The sequence below is a fragment of the Antechinus flavipes genome, chromosome 5 (assembly GCF_016432865.1).
Source record: "Antechinus flavipes isolate AdamAnt ecotype Samford, QLD, Australia chromosome 5, AdamAnt_v2, whole genome shotgun sequence".
Taxonomy (NCBI): Eukaryota; Metazoa; Chordata; class Mammalia; order Dasyuromorphia; family Dasyuridae; genus Antechinus; species Antechinus flavipes.
In genome coordinates, this window is record NC_067402.1 from 163723237 (window position 1) to 163743079 (window position 19843).

At 33.9% G+C, this 19843-nt stretch overlaps 1 protein-coding gene across 1 annotated transcript in view; it reads right to left on the reverse strand.

The window, feature by feature from the left end:
• DHTKD1 (dehydrogenase E1 and transketolase domain containing 1) overlaps positions 1-19843 on the reverse strand; it is a 65667-nt gene that overhangs the window by 6965 nt on the left and 38859 nt on the right. Inside the window, exons 8-15 of the mRNA XM_051963031.1 lie at positions 14775-15087; positions 14240-14324; positions 13278-13417; positions 11347-11497; positions 9137-9243; positions 5311-5475; positions 3080-3162; positions 715-884 (exon numbers count right to left, since the gene is read on the reverse strand). Of these exons, the coding sequence (XP_051818991.1) occupies positions 715-884; positions 3080-3162; positions 5311-5475; positions 9137-9243; positions 11347-11497; positions 13278-13417; positions 14240-14324; positions 14775-15087 (1214 nt within the window). The remainder of the gene's footprint in view (positions 1-714; positions 885-3079; positions 3163-5310; positions 5476-9136; positions 9244-11346; positions 11498-13277; positions 13418-14239; positions 14325-14774; positions 15088-19843) is intronic.

Sequence of the window (19843 nt, forward strand, 5' to 3'; positions counted from 1 at the left end):
CCGGTTTTTAAATGAATGACGACAACTTGGGTATGTCTGTAGGCAGCATGGAAGGGTCCAGGATATATGAAGACATTGAAAGTGAAGGAGAAAGGAGTACATCAAAAGAGCAATCTCCCAGAAATGGCAAAAAAGGAGGGATTAAAAGTGGAGAGGTTGGCCTTAGCAAAAAGTGCCATCACAGACTGTATGTAGCAAAGGAGTAGAGAATTTTGAAAAATGTAATGAAATTCTGAGAAAGAGGTTAGGTAACAAAGGGGTTCTTGGCAAACAGCCTCTTTTCCTCAGTAAAGTAAGAGATAGTTTTCTGCTTAAAAAGAGTGGAGAGAGGGTGGTGTGGGAGGCTTGAAGAAAAAATAGAAGATTTGGCAAGATGTTATTATGTTTTAATTCTACTGCCACCGTGTCACAAATATAGGCAAGTGTAGCCATAACCTAATGTTACTATTTTGAAAAAGTAAATTTTCTCTATGAGCAAGATACAATGCTTAAATTCACCATGATATTTCTAGCAAATAGAATTTAAGTGGCAAATTGAAAGTACTTTGTTTTTTAGAGATCTGGGCAATCAGGAAATACTTGTGAGAAGTCCTAGAAAGGCTCATATTCATTTGAACATAAAAATAAAGGGGCATAAAGGGATATACAAGGGAAAGAAAGTAATTTGAAGTCAGACAGCTCCTCCTGCAAATCTGCTCTCCTGAGAAACTTTACCTTTGGCATTTTTGTATTTGCTCAACTCTTGCTGTAATGCTTCCAGTGGGAATGGGCAGAGTTCTTCTATTCGGATGATAGCAGTCTCATCTTTCTTCTTCCCTAAAGTTTCTCTTTGCTTCATCAGAGCATAGAAATGTTTACCAGAGCAGAAAATTATGCTCTTAACACTGTTGGGTAGAAAGAGGAAAAAGGTAGGTGGGGAGAAAGGAGCATTAAAAAAATTCATTTATATATATATGTATATATATGCATATATATAATATATATTTTCCCTAAATTTTACCGTTGTTGGTTTTTTTGTGTGTGAAAGGTGTTGACATAATTTGTTTGACACAGCAGATAGTTCCCCAAAACACCAAAGAAAACCCTTCTACAAAATATATTCTCTTCCTTATCCCAAAAAAGTTTATCAGTTAACAGAAGGAAGACCTTTGTGACTTGCCTTCAAGAGTTTGGTGCTAATATTTATTATTAGCATAGACAATTGCTATCTATCCATGTTGATTTGATTCATGTTATTGTAATTATAGTGTACATCTTTATATTTTAAATTTTTAAATTCTCCCAACAATTTAAGATTTACTACAGAATATATTCCTCTAGAATTACTTCCAGTATATCTTATTTGAACATAGCTGTTTGCAGATTGTTTTTGCAGGAGACTGTGAGTCCCCTGAAGGTAACCACTATTTTTGCCTTTCTTTGCATCCCCAGTACTTAACACAGTACCTGGTACATAATAAATATTAAATAAGTGCTTCTTAACTACAGATTAAAGTATAAACAAATCATATCTCTTCAAAAGAAGAAAAAAGTTTTAAATATTTAGCTAATAAAACAATAAGACAGCATTCAAAGGGGCTCACTTATCATATACTCAGCTGTATTTTTTTGGTCTTCATTATTTTAAATTTTCCTTCCTCCAGGAAATGATTACCTGCTGTCTTAAAAGAACCTTACATCAGATGACTAGGGTGCTTCCTAGTTGGAAGCAGGAGGTACAAGTTGTTGTTCATTATTCTTCACTTCTCTATCTCATGCATTGTGATAGTAATAGAAAAGGGACAGAAGAGCACTGGGTTTTGTGACAAAGAAGGATGAAAGCTGGCTGGGGGCTGTGGATAAGTGTAGTAGGAAAGGCAGAACTTGAGACAAGTGTGTTTCCAGCTGTGGAGTTGTCAATAGAGCACAACAAGTGTGGGGAAGGGCAGAAATTGGGAGCTCTTGACACTAGGATACAAGCTTTAAATCTCTTATCACGGAAGGTGTTTGTAAGAAAGGCTTTTGAGGCCTGACTTCTAATAACCTACAGATAGATAATACATTAGTAAGTAATAACGAGAACTAAGAGACCAGATTCTATTTAGAACAGCGTTCTCATTTAGGGAGTTCAGATTTCAGGGGATTCAAGTAATTAGATAGGGAAAAAAATTACAAATTTATTTCAATGTAATTGGTTTTCTTTATAATTCTGTTTTTTATTGTATGAATTTAAAATCATTATTTTGAGAGAGGGTCCATAGGTTTCACCGAGGTCAAAGTAGTCTTGGACACAACAGAAATTAAAAATCTTTGATCTAGATAATTAAGTTCATGTCCACAGATGACTCTGATTTTTACTTTCTATTCCTACAAGAAAGTAGGGAAGGAGAGTGGGGTGGCAACTTCAGTGCAAGCTATGAAAGGTACATATCTTTAAGGCAAAGAGAATTTATTAAAGTACTTATAAGTACTTTGTTCTTAAGATACAAAATGTCCTTATTAAAATTACTCAAAAATCTAATACTTAGCAAAAGTATTAGTACAAAATACTAGTACAAAAGCTATTAATAGCTAGCTATTAGAATGTGAGCTGTCTTGTATTTGTTGCATGTTTTTCAAAAGTGAAATTACAATAGAATAATAGTATAACACATTATTATTCTTGGCCTAGAAAATATAATAATTGTATAAAACAAAAGACCAACTTCAAACCATTAGATTATAACAAAGATGTTAGTCCTATCTGACAATGCTAGTGTTATAAAAGGGTTACATTATAATTTTGCTCTTTATTTTAATTAATTAATTTTTAATTTAGTTGATTAATTTTTCTAAAATTCCTGTTCCTGCAAGTGGTAATAGTAAAAAGAAAAAAGCATAGGAAAAAAGGAGAAATTTTCTTCATTTCTTTTGCTAACAGACTCTTTTAGGATAATAGATTTCTTTTACACAATAAATTTAAAACAAAATACAATGCGCATGTGTGCGCTTGCATACACACATACCCCCTGTTGCCAAATCTCAGTTACTCTGAATTTCTTATTCTCTACTGGTTGTTCTACTCATTAAAATACTTTATAGATAATAGAAATCAAATTACTTTTTGGGATCTACAGAAAAATCACCAATGACAGGCTTGAATGTTGTCCCTGGTGCCATTTCTTGAAAACTTGACACAGCTGCCTGAAGAAGAAAAAAACAGCAGTATAAGTTATATTAAAATAAACTAAGATGCTTTTGATCTAAAGAAGATTTGAACTGAATATACATTTGAATTTTCTAATCCATGAGATGTAAGTTCAAATGAAATCTTAGCCAGCTAACCTGAAAAAGAATATAAGTGATATTGTGCTGGGAAATGTTTAACATCTACCTGGCTCTCCAGAGGTAGTGTTGGTGGTTAATATAAACATGGCATACTTTTATATTTAATCTGCATTATTAATATTTTTCCATCTCTTAATTTTAGATAATCAACAAAACAATAAATTAAACCTTGATTTACAGCATTTGTTGATTTCCAATGTATAAATGCTCACTGGAAAGTGGTTTCTGAACTGCTTTTAGCTAGCTCTGGCAAACTTCTAAATATAAGAATATTCTACAATAAAATGTCTGTGACCCAAACATGATCACATAGTCAAAAGTATTTCTACTAGGAAGACAAAGTTATGTAACAAACTGGAGTTCTCAAAACAGCACCATTAGTGAACCTGTCACATATGCAACCTAAGCTCTAGCTATATTACCACAAACTCTCAGTTGTAGTGGTTGAATCCCACTCACCTCCAAGAAAAGTGCCAAGAATAACTAAACTGTTCCATCCCCATCTACCCCTCAGGGTGGAATCCATAGAACATAAGAAAAGAAAATAATTAGTCCAGAAGAATTCTGGATCTGGGCTCTTCTCTACTTTCTAAAGGCTTACCAAGAAGTATTTTTCCCTTAACAGATAATCTGTTTAGTCCAAAAACAACAGTATAATAATAGCAAGTCTTAACGCTCCTCAACACAATGTTAATTAGCTTTCCTTTTCACTAAATAAGCTAGCTAAATAGTGCCCTTCCTATATGTTGGAAATAGCAGCACAATTACTCACAAATTAACTTCATCTTCCAATAGATTTCTTATTGTACCAGTAGCCATGGGAGGACCTAAGGAGAATCTTCTCTGTTTTATGCAAAGTATCTCTGACATGTCCCTTCCACACTATTTCAGTAAGCAGGGAATTTGATTCCTAGATGATCTAATGAGCTTTTTCTAATGAGAAGAATTTCTCTAGCTAAATAACATTACCCTAATCTTAATCAAATATTTGAAAGAGCTTTTGGTTGGACACAGGGTCTCTGGGTGAAAAAATGTAGGAAGGACTTAAGTGTCTCATGATTATTGATAAAATAATTCAAGTGTGGGTCACATTCATGGTGCTATCTAAGTATCAACTTTACTCCCCAAACTAGGAAAAAAACCTATCTATATCTATAGCTGCCATTTCTTTTCCATCTTCTGCCACCTCGCCTCAGAAGCACCACTGAAACATTCCTTGCTGTCGATTGCATGGCAAATCCTGGGAAAAGGTGTGATGCTTTCAGAGAACCAGGAGGCTTATAAGTAAAAGAGAATATACTGAATACAGGACCATCATAGAAAAACAGATTGTCCAGCCTATCTTATGTGCTGGCTTTGAACAAAAACACTATCCTTGATACTGTTTGAAATTTTCTGCTACATTTGATTTTTCACTCAATTAGAAATTTGTTGGCTTAAATAAGAATACCCTGGTTCAGAATATACTTACCTCTGACAGGTGAAAGAGATATCAATCAATTTGCACATGAATGTGAATTCATAGAATAACAGACTTCCTTTTTTATGACATCTCTGCTTAATAAAACAAGATTCTACTTAAATAGTTTGCTTTCCACCTAAACCCTATAAACTCATCTAAAAGTGTTGCACAATAACACCTACTTACATCAATATACTCTAAGTCTACTATTAGAATATTAAAAATCAATAGATCAATTCACTTCTTTATATATGCATGAATTAGAATTTTGCAAGCAGTTTCTTAAGATAGCTAACCAACTAAACTGCCAGTTAATTACTCTAATTTTATCCAGACTGATCTTCTCCATCATCACAAAGAATAATTGAGAACTAAATATATGTCCATACTTATGTAAAGAAATGGAATCAAGCTGGACAATTCCGGAGAGCTTTAGAAATCCTTCAGAAAATGAATTAAGTTTGGAAAAGAGAATAATGGAAGTGGGCCAATAAGTGTAAAGAAAAAATGGAGATTGTGTTTGCCAGGTTTTTCCTACTTACAGGGAATCTAAGTAGTATTTTTGGAGATGCAACAATGAGGGGTTTCCTGAAGTTCCGAATCATCTGTCTTCGGAGCAAGTGGAAATATTGGGCTGGGGTAGTTGGGTGCACCACAAACATGTTGACATTATCTCCATCCACTCCTTCTTCCACACTGTCACACATCTGAGAAGTGAAGAAAAAAAAGAAAATCATAAAATGAAAAACTGCTCCATCAATATTTTCAACTACAAATTCTATTTTTAAAAGGGAAGAAAATAACATTTCTTTTTTTTCTTCCATAATATGGAATGATCCCTGAAAAGAGAAGCTGATATTGGCCTAAAGAATATGTTTTCAAAATATAACCTCAAAGCATTTAGTGCCTCAATTAAAATTCTTTATAGTCCTTTTCTATCTCCCTCTAGATCTGTGTAACTATCTCCTCTTTCCTGTTTTACTTCTAATGTGGAGAATCTAAGACAGCGTGAATTACAAGAGGACAAAAAAGAAAAGTAGAAAATACACAAATGACAACATAAATCTAATTAAACTTTAAAATTGCCTAAGAATGGAGCAGCTAGGTGGTACAATGGATGCATCAGCTGTGAAGTCAAGAGGATCTGAGTTCAAATCTCGCCTCAGATACAACATTTCCTAGCTATGTGACCCTGGGAAGTTACTTAACCCAAATGCCTCATGAAAAAAAATTGCCTAAGAATAACATATCTGGTTTATAAAAGATATATGCAAATTATATTCAAATATAGAGATATTCTGGTGGCATTCCTAATTATTGCAGGAAACTTATGGGAAACTTATAGGAGAGACCACTAGTTTAAAGCATGTAAATATAAAGTGTTAAATAACAAGGAAAGAACTTAAGACCTTGAATCATAAGGATAATTTTAATAATTAAGTTCACCTCCTTCAAACAAAGCCCTACATTGTACATAATCCTTCAAATTATCCCAGACTCTAGTCTACATTTAGGAAAGCTAAAGTCTAATATAGTCTCCAATCTTTAGGTCATTTAGTAACTAAGAAAAAAAAAAAAAAAATATATATATATATATGAACTGACAGCAAGAGCATTGTTAACAGGACAAACAAAGCAGACCTACTTTATCTTTGGAAAAAGGACACCCTCTCCCCTACCCACCTCCTCACTTTTGACACATACACTACACCCCGAAACACACTCATGTACTCATTCTCACTTTTTCCTCCCATTTAGTCACCCTCTCTCTTGGAGGAAGAAGGAGAATAAGAGTTAGAGGAAAAAAATTTCCCTATTGTTAAATGGTCACTCGAAATTAGTTCTGATGTCATGACATGAAAATGAGAGAGCACTAACCATTTTGTCTTCTATCCAGTTGTTTCTCCCCACCTCGTTCCATTTTTCTGTCTTTCTTCTAACTATCTTGACTTAAAATTTTAAAGCCAACAATGAAATGTTTGGCACTTAGTGAACTCTGGCAATTGCCACTGAGGACATGCTTGGCTAAAACGTTAAGAGCATTTTACTGAAGTTTCACTTTATCTCCAATCCTATGAAAAAACATTGTAAATAAGGTGGACTAATTGTTCATAACCAAAAAAATGAAACTTGAAAGAAATGAAAATCTTAAAAGCAAAAATTTCAAAGTTATTGGTCATTTTGAAAATTAACTAAATACCTATCCCACTCTACTAACATACAAATAGTGACACTTTTTATAAAGAAAATATGTTATAATTCTTTAATTAAGGGCTTTTCTCTTTAAATTGCACTTTTCTTTTATGAGACAAGCATAAATGAAAGGCAAAGGTTATATCATAGTATCACAGATGTGAGGGGGAAAGGAACCTGAGAAGTCATCAACTCCAACATCTTCATTTTAGAGATGAGGAATTTAAGTGACATAGAAATAGTACCAAAAGCAAGATTTGAACATAATCTCCTGACTCAAAAGAGAGGGGTCTCATTCTCCAACTGTAAATGGTCATACAATAAGCCCAGGCAATTCTCAAGGAAAGAAATCCAAAATAACAGTCAATGGTCATATGAAAAAAAAATTCTAAATCATTAAAAATTAGAAAAATGACTATTAAAACAATTCAAAAAATCAGATCAGCAAAGTTAACAAAAAAGAAAGATGACAAATGATGGTGGGATGCAAGAGGAAACCATGCACATTAACAGAATTTTAGTGCAACTATAAATTAGGATAGCTATTTTGGAACTATACCCCCAAAGTTACTAAATTGTGCTTACTTCTTGACTAAGGTAGCATTACTAGATCTATGCTTCAAAGAGATCAAAGAAAGAAGAATGCACATGCAGAAAAATATTTATAAAACCTCTTTTTGTGGTAGTAAAGAACTGGAAACTAAAGGAGCACCCACCAATTACAATATAGATTATAGCATATGAGTATAATGGAATACTACTGTGCCATAAGAAATGATAAAAAGGATGATTTCACCTGGGAAAATCTGTATGAACTGGTGCAGAGTAAAATGAGTAGAACCAGAAGAATAATTTATACTATAATGATAATATTACAAAAAGAATAACTTTGAAAGACTTAAGAACTCTAATCAATGCAATGACAAACTCCTATTCAAAACAAACAAACAAACAAACAAATCCAGTGATGAATGCTGTCTATCTCCTGAGAGAGTTGATAAATACAATGAGATACACATTTGGATATGGCCAATATGTAGGAATTTGTTTTGCATGACTATGAATTTTTATTAATAAGGGTTTGGTTTTTCCTTTTTTTTCCCTTCAAAGCAAAGGGGGAGGTAGGAAAAAAAAGTTTCTTAATTGAAAAAAGGAGAGCAGAGTGCTTAATTTAGGAGGAAGCTGCTTTTTGAATTGCTCTTGATTACCACAGATCACCTCTATTAGTATGAGTGTCTTTAACCAAATGATGAAGAGAATCTTCAGTAAAACGTGAATTAATAAAGGGTTCTTAGACTAGTAATCAGCCCAAAAATATTAGGAGAAAAAAATTATGCAATGACAAAAAGTGTGTTTGTAAAAGTTGGACTTTCCGTATTTACATTTTCATATATCTAAAGAAAAGAGTCTTGTAAACCTTCAAGTGCTTCACAAATGTGAACTATTATATTGGTGGTCTATTTTTTTCAGCTGCCTTACTCTAGTTTTATATTAGATTTCCAAAATTTTGCACTTGCCATGGCTGAAAAACAGCCTAAGCAAGGGAAATGTGATTTGGGTCATTTCAACCAATCAACCAAAAAAGATCTGAAAATCTTGCTTTGCACATTGAATTAAAGATATTCAGACTGCAACAATGCCAAGAGAGATCCTAATCCAATGAATCTCAGAATCATCCCTGCCTAATCATTCTTTTGCACTAGGTCTCTTAAGCAAGCCATCAGCAGGAAGTGACCCTACCTAGTTCAAAACATCCTCATGTTAACTCCCTTTTATATTAAAATACATAGAACATTTATTATAATTTTTGACATTCTGCTTATTTATATGTTGATATATTATTTTAAAAATACTTATTTTGCATACATTTAATCTCTTCTCATTGACCCTCCCCAATTTTACAACAATGATGAAAAAAATGGAAAAATATAATTCTCATCATAGTTCAAGCAAAATATTAGTGATGCTTGAAAACATGTCTCTCTCTGCACCTCTCTGGTAGAGGTAGGAGACATTAATTTTCAGTCTGCAGAATTTGTCAGCACTCAACAGTTTTCAAAATTGAAACAAAAAATTCTTATGAGAAAAAGCAGCTCCTGGAATTTGGGTCTTTTGTTATTTGGGTTTTTGTTATTGTTGTTGTTGTTTTCGGCAGTTACCCACATTCAAGCCTACCTGTAGGAAACGCTCCATTCTACAGGAAGAATGGTCTGGTCCAGCCCCATCATAACCATGTGGAAGGAGAATTACAATCCCACTCTGAAGAAGCCACTTGGATTCACCTGTGAAAGATATAGGAAAGGAGAACTGGACTTGGCAGAACAAGGTGCACATGGATGTGACTAATGGAACAAATACTACCATCCCCTCAATTCCCAGAAAGCAATATTATTTTAGTTGATTAAAACTGCAATTTACATAGTAGTCTAGTTTAATTTATTAGGTTTAATCAGTCCTGTGACAGCTTAATAAAAATAGTCTCATTGGTAGAGATACCAGCTAACAACCCCAAGAAGGAAAAAAATGAGAACTGAGCCTAGTCAACCACTAAACAAAATCCAAAGTTAAACAAGCTTGCTTCTGGAACAAGGAAGATTATTCCACCAGTAGGAAATACATACATAGTTATTATACCAAGTTCTTAAGTAGAAAGAACCTAAAACATTAGTGGTAACTAAGAGCTGACATTTATATAGTACTTTAAAGTTTGCAAAATGCTAAAATACTAACTGGCATATATTGCATATTTTAATTTGTTTGATCTTCATAACAATTTCATTTTTGTTATCCCCATTATACAGATAAGTCAACTGAGGCAGATAGAAGTTAAGTGACTTGCCCAGGATCATTCAGTTAATAACTGTCTGAGCCTGGTCTTTCTGACTCTAGGCCAAGAACACTTCTATTGTCTTATCTAGATGCCTAAAATAGAGTTAGCCACTTTTATTTGTCATCTACCTTAAATATTGCTGGCAGGTAGATGACATCTCATCATCCAGATGGATTTGTGATTTCATCACTTAAAGTTTTCCTTCCAGTGATCCAATGATAAGCCATATATGTCTGTCAATTCCAGGTGATTCTTGTCAAGTATCCCCAATATTTATATGGCATATGCAGATATGAGAGGTAGAGTGTAGAAAGAATTGGCCTGAGATAGGAAGTCCTAGGATTAAGCTCTATCTCTGACACATACTGACTATATAATCCTAGATGGACCTTTTGGCACCCCTGGCAATTGAGGTTATGTTGTAAAGAAAGATGCCCATCCACATTGGTAGAGGAAATTTCTCAATGGAAGATCCATATATTGATGAAATTACAAGTTTAGACAAAAGGTTTATATATAAATATATGTATATACATATTAGAATAATACATGTCGTGTAATTATACCTATTACATATATTAATCTAAATAATCAATTTCTAATTATCCGCATTACTATTTAAATACATATAGCTCAGAAGTTGTTACCCATTAGATTTGCAGTCAGAACCACCCCCCTCCTCCCAAAACTGGGGAGACTACTTATGAGAAACATGGGGAATGAGCATGATATGATAAATTGCCAATCACCATGTTATCAGGAGACTGGAGATAGTCCCCACAACAGATTTCAGTTGCTAAATTCTGAAAATAACAGGGTTAGCAAAAACTTACTTGGGGCATTGAGGCAAATAGATGCAGGAATTATACCACAAGGAGCAGCCCCACCAGGACTAATATATCTGGGCAACAGACTAATACTGTAGGAGTGCATTTTATAGGATCATAGGCTTTAGAGTTGGGAGGAACCCTAGAGGTGACATAGTCTAACCCCTTCATTTGACATTTGAAGAAACTGAGGCTCTAGTTCCCTCAATGGGGAATTCTCATTTTCCCATAAATTAATATACTTGGGAAAAGCTATTTACTATAGAATTCCTTAGGTTGGTGGCTGGTCATAACTTTAAACCCATGTGGTCAAATTTTTTGCAGTTTTCAATTATTTATATTGGTATATCTCTCCACTAGAGTGGATAATAAATGGCTGATTATAGTATAAAGCAAAGAAAGGTAATACTATGAAATATAATGATTTAGTCACATCTAAGTTACAAGCAAATGGAATAATATATAGAAGGACTAACAGTACATTTTTCAATAAAGGATTAAAAAACAGTCCTCAACCATCTAATACGTGAACTACTTAATCCTAAATATAAAAAATGGCAACAGGGCATGGGGAAGTATGAATAGTCTATAGTACTATTTTCTGCTCCAGGAAATAGTATTTACAAAATAAAAGTATATCCATTTTAAATAATAATCATAAAAATTTCCTGCTAGTAATTGGCAAAGTGCCATATATCCAGCAGGTAGTAGCCAATGTTAATACAAACCTCCAGAGATGAATGTGTCAAATATAATCTGAGCTCCATTGAAGAAGTCACCAAACTGAGCCTCCCAAATAGGCAGTAACTTGGGACTCTCGATGCTCATTCCATACTCAAACCCCAGCACAGCCTCTTCTGACAGAGGACTATTGCTCACCTAATTTGGTAAAAATAACATAAAGGGAGGAGATAAGAGACACATGGCCATAAAGAGACATTTCCTCCTAGAATATTACAAAAGGCAGGAACCATCTAAGAAGCTCAAAAGAAAGGCTTTGTTTGCATGCTTCCTCAGACTATTCTCACTTAGGAAGTTGCTGTTTAGTAAGCTAAGGGAAGTGGGAAGGAAAAAAAATAAGAAGAAAAGAGGCATATTATCTGCTTTGTACAAGAAAAGCACTGTACACAAGCTTTCAAGCTACTATAATTATAACAAAGTCTAGTAAATCAAAAAACAAAAGACTACTCTTCATTGGATATCTACAGTTCTAACATCAAACTGCTATTTGCAATTTTCAGGTTCATTGAGAATGCTCTTAGTCAGGGGAGAAGGGTTTTTATGGCATGGGTCATCATAAAAAGAATCTGCTTAAGATGTACTTCTTCCAGAAAGTCTTACCTATTTAATACCACCTCATGTCTTACATTGCCTAGACAATTCTAAATTTAATTTGTATTGTGTCATGTTTCACTTAGATATCAGATATCTCTTCAGACTTAGCTCAAGAGCCACTTTTGACATGACGCCTTATGTAATCTCTAAATCCTAGTATCTATTATATTTATTTTGTATATGCCTATAAATAGTACGTCTACTCTGACTATAAGCTCCCTGAGAACAGAAATTGTTCCACTTGAATTTGTATCCTTAGCACTTAATATGTTCACATATTAGGTAGGAATCTAATAACATGTAAACAACTATATGTCATGTATGTTGATGGGGCGGGCCTGATTTAGGAAGGTCTAGTAGTTCAAGTTTGAGATTGGAACAGAAAGCAAAACTCAAGGATCATCTAATAGTTAAGGAAAGGAAGTTTTCTTAGTCATAAGAATATAAAGGATACCCAGCAAGGATCAAACTCTAATTTGGACAATCACGTCCCCCTCATCTATCTATAGAAACATGTTTGGTCAGCCAAATATGGCAGAAGGTTGCAATTGTACAGCAGTGGGATGCCAACCAGTTTTCACTAACTCAAGTCAACCCAATAAACATTTGTTAGGCATCTACAATATGCCAGGTATAGGACTAAATAACTCTTCTGGACTGGGCTCTTTTATGCTTAGGCAAGAGGGAAATCATGACTCAAGCCTTAAACTCCAAACCAATGAAATCTCATGGATAGCTTTATTTCCTTTTAGGAGGAAAAGAAGCATAAGCTACATAGTCTGGTATTTATTATTACTACCATAATGTATGTATGTTGCCTTGCCAATTATAAGGTTCCTGATAAAGACAGAAGTTATAGCATCTATTTCTATAAAATCCTCCAAAATGCATAGTACATTTCTTTGCATGTCATTTTTGCCAATCTCTACAAAGACATATGTAAATTGCCAACTCCTCCAGGGAAACAGATATCTAATTCATACTGGTTGCTTACAAAGAGAAAGAGGCAATCAGAACTACTTGATTACACACCAGAAAGGAAAGATTTGAGGTAAAATATGGACTTTTAGAAGTGATTTCAAGATAGCTAAGGTGGACCCCCATAATGGTAGATGGTTGTCAACATTCCAGACCAGATGGTGACATATTGTATAAATTTTGAGTTCTTTGTATAAAAGAATTTATTGTATAAATTTATTTAGCTATTAGAACATGTCCTTTTGAGTATAAACTCGTAAAACTTAGACCATCCTTCCTTGTGCCCTATTTTCTCCATTTGCTATTTATAAGCTTATCATTGAACCAGATAGCTGAAACATCATACTTCTAAGAAACCTTTCTGATTAGGATCCATATGGTTTAGAGGGATATATGTGTCATCTGTTTTCTGGCAAACAATCATTGCATGTCTCTGGCTGAAGGTTCCACGACCAACATCTTGTCCACTCAGACGGACATTAAAACCTTGAGCAAGAAAGGAAAGACAAAATAAGTCAGAAGTCTGTGAATATTATTCTTAGAGATAAAGAATTATGGTGCTAAATAATATGTTAGCAAACAGACTGCATAATTCTTTTTAAGGCAACATACTAGGTGGGCCTATTAAAAAATTGAAATATAGGGGCAGCTAAGTGGCACAGTGGATAGAGCATCAGCCCTGAAGTCAGGAGGACCTGAGTTCAAATATGACCTCAGACACTTAACACTTCTTAGTTGTGTGACCCTGGGCAAGTCACTTAATCCCAATTGCCTCAGCCAAAAAAAAAAATTGAGATATGATCATATGTACAGAGATACATAAACATGGTTCAGAAGTATGAGTATAAATATTAATCACACATTCTACACATTTTGTAAAATGATCTTTAAAAAAAATTAAATATTACTTTTAGGCATAACCAAGTATGGGAATACTTAACTATATTTATTTGTTACAAGTGTTTGGTTTTTCTCTTTTTTTGGGGGGGGGAGGAGGATGATGGTGGATGATAGAATAAAGATTTGATAATTGATAAAAAATGCAATTGAATTTTTAAAAATTGTGTAAGCACTAGATTTTTAGCTCTGATTGCTTTCTCTTTTGAAGGCTCTCTAATACTGTCTTGTGTTTTGCTGTCTTTAGGTCAATTTGTCAAGTAATGAAGTGAATTTTATATTTTTTTTACATTTTTAACATTTCAATTAATTCTTTCAATGAAAAAAAAGGATATATCAAAGAGATAAATTTTTACAAGAAAATACTCTTTGCATTAATGAACTGAGCAGTAAACCAGAGATGTGTCTTACCTTGAGCAAGTAATGAGCCCAAGGCTAGAGCTTCTGCAGTGGCCCAGTCTAACTTCATTCCTTCCTTTATTTTCTCTATCCTGGACTGCATATTAAGGGAGGGGTGGTGGTGGAAAAAAATAAAATGAATCACATTTAGCTTCATTAGTTTGATCTTAAATATTGCTATTAATAATAGCCTTCTATAATTTTTATACTTCAATCCTCAAATCTATAGAAAATTCAAGAATTACAAATTCAATCATAAATATATAGAAATATATCAAGCCATTTTTCTCTTTTTTTTGTATGGGTTGTTTTTAATTTTTATGTGCTTAGTCAAATAAAAATGGGTTATGTTTAATTTAAACTACTCACCAGAATTGATTCTCTGTAGTGCTATCCCCAGAATCAAAGTAGAGAAAAGGGGTAGGCAAGATGTGGATTTAATGTGAACTGAGATACTATTCAAAAATGAATAGTCCAGATTCTCTACATGAACTGAAGTAAATGAAACAGTGGTCAGACATCTGTATGCTCAGTGATAAAAACCTACCTGAACATGGGTCTTTAAAAGGTGACTGTGCAACTGAAATTCCTCAGGGACTTCCACAGACTTTCCTCCCACAAATCTCAGTAGATCAATGGGTACTCCAGTGTCCCAGGTGGTGATCCTGGCAGAAGGTTCCACTAGGCCCCGCCAATGTGCTTGCAGATTAGTAGCAGGTGGGCTATAAAGTGTCATATTAGTCAGGTGATCACTTAGCTTAGAGTAATAAGAGGTCTTTATTTCAGACACTTCATCCTGGGTCATAAGTCCATGGGCAATAAGGGTCTCTGCATAAGTATCTGGGATGCTCTTTCGTGATCTGTTCAGGAGATAGAAAAAGTAAAATTAAAAAACTAAGGAAGTTTGAAAGCCTCTAAAATTATAAATAGCCTCTCACCAGGATAAATACCTTCTGCCAGACAAGCAGCAAAAAACAAACAAACAAATAAACAAAAACATTTATACTTACCTTACTATCTGTAAATATATCTTGGAGGGAGATTGAATAGTTTTGTTTTGTTTTTTATTCCTGAGGACTGGTAAATTTTCAGTGGTTCAAAAAATGAAAATAAATGTTGCAAAACTATGAAGAACAAGCTTGAGACCAAAGAAGAAATGTGAAAATACCTTCTCTCACTTTTTTTGAAAAGGTAGAATGTGTGTTGAAAATTTCAGGTGTCAGATATTTTGGATATGTTGATAGGTATTACTAATATGTTCTCTTCTATCTTTTAAAAAATTCTTTGTTACAAGGGAAAAGGAGAGGGAGGCATATGGGGGAAATTTGAATGATGTAAAAATAAAAGATGTTAATAAAAATCTTTTTTTAAGATTTTGGTGATTATTTATAGGAATGAGCTATCTTGTTTACCTAGCATCCAATTGTGCTTATGTAATAGGAAATAAATGAATAGACAAACAAGTAATAAATATATAAATTAATATGGATTAGAGTCCAAGTTTTATATCCCTAAATGTTGCTATTTTAAGAAACAATTATGATATGACATATTGGGTCCTTCTGTCCTTACTCAGAACCCTTTTATGTCCATCTTCTCAAAATATAATGTGAGTGACTTTCCTCTACTTCACTATTATGAACTATACAAAGGAGTAGTCACCTATCCCTAAAGTCCCATTTTTACTTCAGTTACATTTTTCGTCAAAATAGTATATATCTCTTTGGGGTGTCCTATCTATTTAAGAATCAAATTATCTTTAATAAAGTCACAGACTTGTCAGCTGCTTAACATTTAGGAGTCAGAGAGAGAGGTAGCACTCAAAGCATTCATCTAAAACCAAATGAATGATAGGAACCCTAAGGATCAGCTAGTGAATTCCTTAATATGATCTTAATAGGACCATGAAAATTAACTCTGATGGGAAAGCATCCATCCTATTTCTTAATGTCTCCGGGGAAAATGATTGTACAACCCCTTGGTTAATTCATTCTCAGCTTAATTGTCTTCCTTCTAATTAAAAGGATAGAAGGCATAAGCAATATCTCATTTCACTCTCTATTCCATGAAGCCTTTCTTACAAGACCCTTCACCTACTTGAGATCTTCCTCTCACACTGCCTTATATTTAGTTCTGTGTGCATATTTGTACTTATTCACTTTCTTCTTTGTGTGTGTGTATGTGTGTGTGTGTATATAAAAATATATATATATATACATATACATACATATTTACACATCTATAGTCACTCCCCCTTCTTTGCCCTACTCCCCCTTTCCCACCTTCTGTCCATTAGAAGGATAAGGTCCTTGCCAGTAAGAATTGTTTCATTCATTGTATCCCCAGAGCATGATGCTTAATTGTGGATGCTTCATAAATAGTGGCTGATTGAGATTCAAGAATCCAAGGAAATACAGAGGAGGTTCTGTAGAACAGTGACAAGTTAAAACAAAAGTATGTAGAACTTACATTTCATCTTATGGGCTAATGCATTGTCTGCTTCTCTGTGGTAAATAAATTAAGGTTCCCTTCCCAAGAGTGATCTCAGATCCCAGTGTATAAGGTGCTAGAAAGTAGGTTCTGAGGAATGGTACCAAGATGAAACAAGGTGTATATCAAATAATATCAAGTAATTGGATTTCATCTTTTATTCTTGTGTCTTAAAGCCTTATATCTGTCTCTCATAGAAGTTAAGACTTCTCTCCCAAGTTAGACCAGAGAGGCTGACATTCAGAGGAATAGAAGGAGCTGCCTGGAATAAGCAGCAGGATAAAATGAGAGGAGAGACTCTCTTGACTTCATGTCTTGAATCTCTCACCTTATTAAAAAAAAAAACAAAAAACAGTTTTAGTGAGACTAAAAGAATACTCTACTCTGATAAGTCTAGAACCACAGAAATACCAAATACAAAACAGAAGAAACAAACACAGAAGATAGAACCAGCAATTCATAGAAACCATTATCTAAGAAAAGAAACACCAATAAATCCCATGGCCTCAAATTTTATACGTCTTTAATTAATGCATTTAAAATGCATTAATGCAATCAATGCTTTAATGCATAAAGTGTAGTTAGTGAATATTCTTATTCTAATTCTAATGTAAGGAGACAAATTTGACTTCAACATGGAAACTTGGTAGGATGGAATTTCTGACAGCAGGGTGTCCTCTAGACCAAAGAAACAAAATAGATAATGAAAAAGCTTTGCATTTTTAGAATATACAGTAATCTAAGATAATCTAGGAAAATTGAGAGGTAAAACATGGTAAGGAAATTTGATTAAGATAAAGAGAAATAAAAAGAGAAATGATATTGTTGCAGGGGCAGAGGCATTGAGCCAGTTTTGCCTCTCCCTTCTGGCAGAGAAGTAATTAACTTAAAAAACAAAGAAACAAACACTTTTAAACATGGTCAGTGTGGGAATTTGTTGTATTGATTATGAATGTTTATGAGAAGAGTTTTATTTATTTATTTTTTTAAGGTATACCTTAACAACTCAAAGACATTTGGTACAAATAACTTTAAAATAAAGCTTAGTTGCTACATTTTTGAAAGACTTAATCATCTTTAACTTTTTTGATAAATAAAAATAGTGTCTTTTATTACAAAGTAGAATAGTCAAGTCACAAGCATTGGAAAGAGTCCATTTCAGAGATAGGAAGATCTAAGTTTAAACGCTGCCTCTTAACACATTTTTAGCTATGTAATCCAAGGAAAATCATTTAATCTTTCAGTGTCCTGAGGAATTCTCTAACATCTGAAGAGAAGAAAAAGTTGCAGGCTTACATTGGTAGGTGGAATTTCCTCATTCAGGAGTTCCCCAAGCCAATGAAATAACCATGTCTAGAACTGTCCTTATCCTTTTGACTGTATTTAATAGATGCTTGCCTTATAAAAAAGCAATTTTAGTGAGACTAAAAGAATGTCTACTCTGACAAGTCTAGAACCACAGAAATACCAAATACAAAACAGAAGAAATAAACACAGAAGATTGAACCAGCAATTCATAGAAGTCATTATCTAAGAAAAGAAATACCAATAAATCCCATTACATATTATTATATATTATATGTATGTTACATATATATCACTAATATAATAAGCAAATTTACAGGGTAAAAGAAATCAAGGTGAAATTATTGAAGGAAAACAACACCATAATCTACTTATACCTTTAAAAGAAACAATGGTCACATAGCAAGAACTTCCACAGTGGCTTAGAATCACAATAAGATATACAGGAAGATGTAACATCTTTAAGACTGAAAATAACTGACAAAGAAACTACTCTAAGTAGCTGTACAAGCACTAATTTCTAAGAACCCGTAATACCCATGCCCATAATATATTGAGAAGCCTTCACATATTTATACTCAACACAGGATTTTCCATTTATCACTACTTAGTGATGCTCCTTTAGGAACTACATTAAGTTTATTTTAATAAAAACTGGGGTGAAGGTATCAGTAGTCACTATTTCTTTATATTTAGTATGTTGCAAAATTCTGAGCACAATTTTAAGCTTTTAAAGTAATTAAAACTTAAAGGTACACTAAGACTTGTTTGATATTTTCTACTTGGTGCATTTCCACTTCCAAATCCGTGTCTAGAATAAGACTTCCTACCCTTCTGTGGTCCTATAAGTACAAAAACCCAATCCCTAGGAGAATTTTGGTTCTTGATTTAAGGGCACTCATCTACCAGTCCCTAAATTCTACGTAAAAAGACTTAGATGACTAAAAAATGATCATATAAGAAAGGGGTAGTATCAAAGGGAAATAGAGGTTTTGGGGGATATACTAAATTTAGGTAGGGCAGAAGAATCTTAATGTCTAGTCTAGGGTTTGGTCCAGATATCCTGATTTAATATTATGATCATCCCCATAGGCTGACCCATCAATCTTCTTATTATCAACTCATGTTTCAAAGTATAATAAAATTTCTCTGTGAAGAAAAATATCATCATCTTCCATTCACCTAACATGGTAGAAGGCAGAGTGTTACCTCTTATCATTCTCAAAACATGTATCTGTGTGGCCAGAGCATATAGAGACTATTCCAATCTCTTGCTTAAACTTCATCAATGCTGTCCAGCCCTCTATGGCAGATTAGTTAGGAAGATCCATGGATAAAGCCTGCCATGATTCAATTCAGTTGAACCCAAAAGATGGAATTTAATTGTACCCAAGGTTTGCCAGGGAAGAAAGAGGAGGTGTCTTTGGGAGTGGGGCAAAAGGCTAGTCTATCAAACTCATGTCTTTAAAAAAATTTCCCTCCCACCCTTGATTTTCTCCTCTGGGAGAACTTACTGAAGAGGAAATTCAGCTTGGTGGGGCCAAGTATGAAAAACTCTCAATTTAAGCCACCTCAAAAGGGACAAACATCTATACTCATCTACATTTTCTAATTTGTTCAGCTGACTTTGCAGGTAGAAATCCTCTGTAAACCCTTTCTCTATAAGTTGATGGAACTCTGCAAATAACAAAATCTATTAGACCACACCCTTGCTAATGATTTATAAGTTTGTTGTTTGAAATTCTCTAATGATACCCCAATTTTGTTAGTTGTGAAAGCCCACCTACTCTTCGACTCCTTTGTGGAGGAAGGCACTCTTTA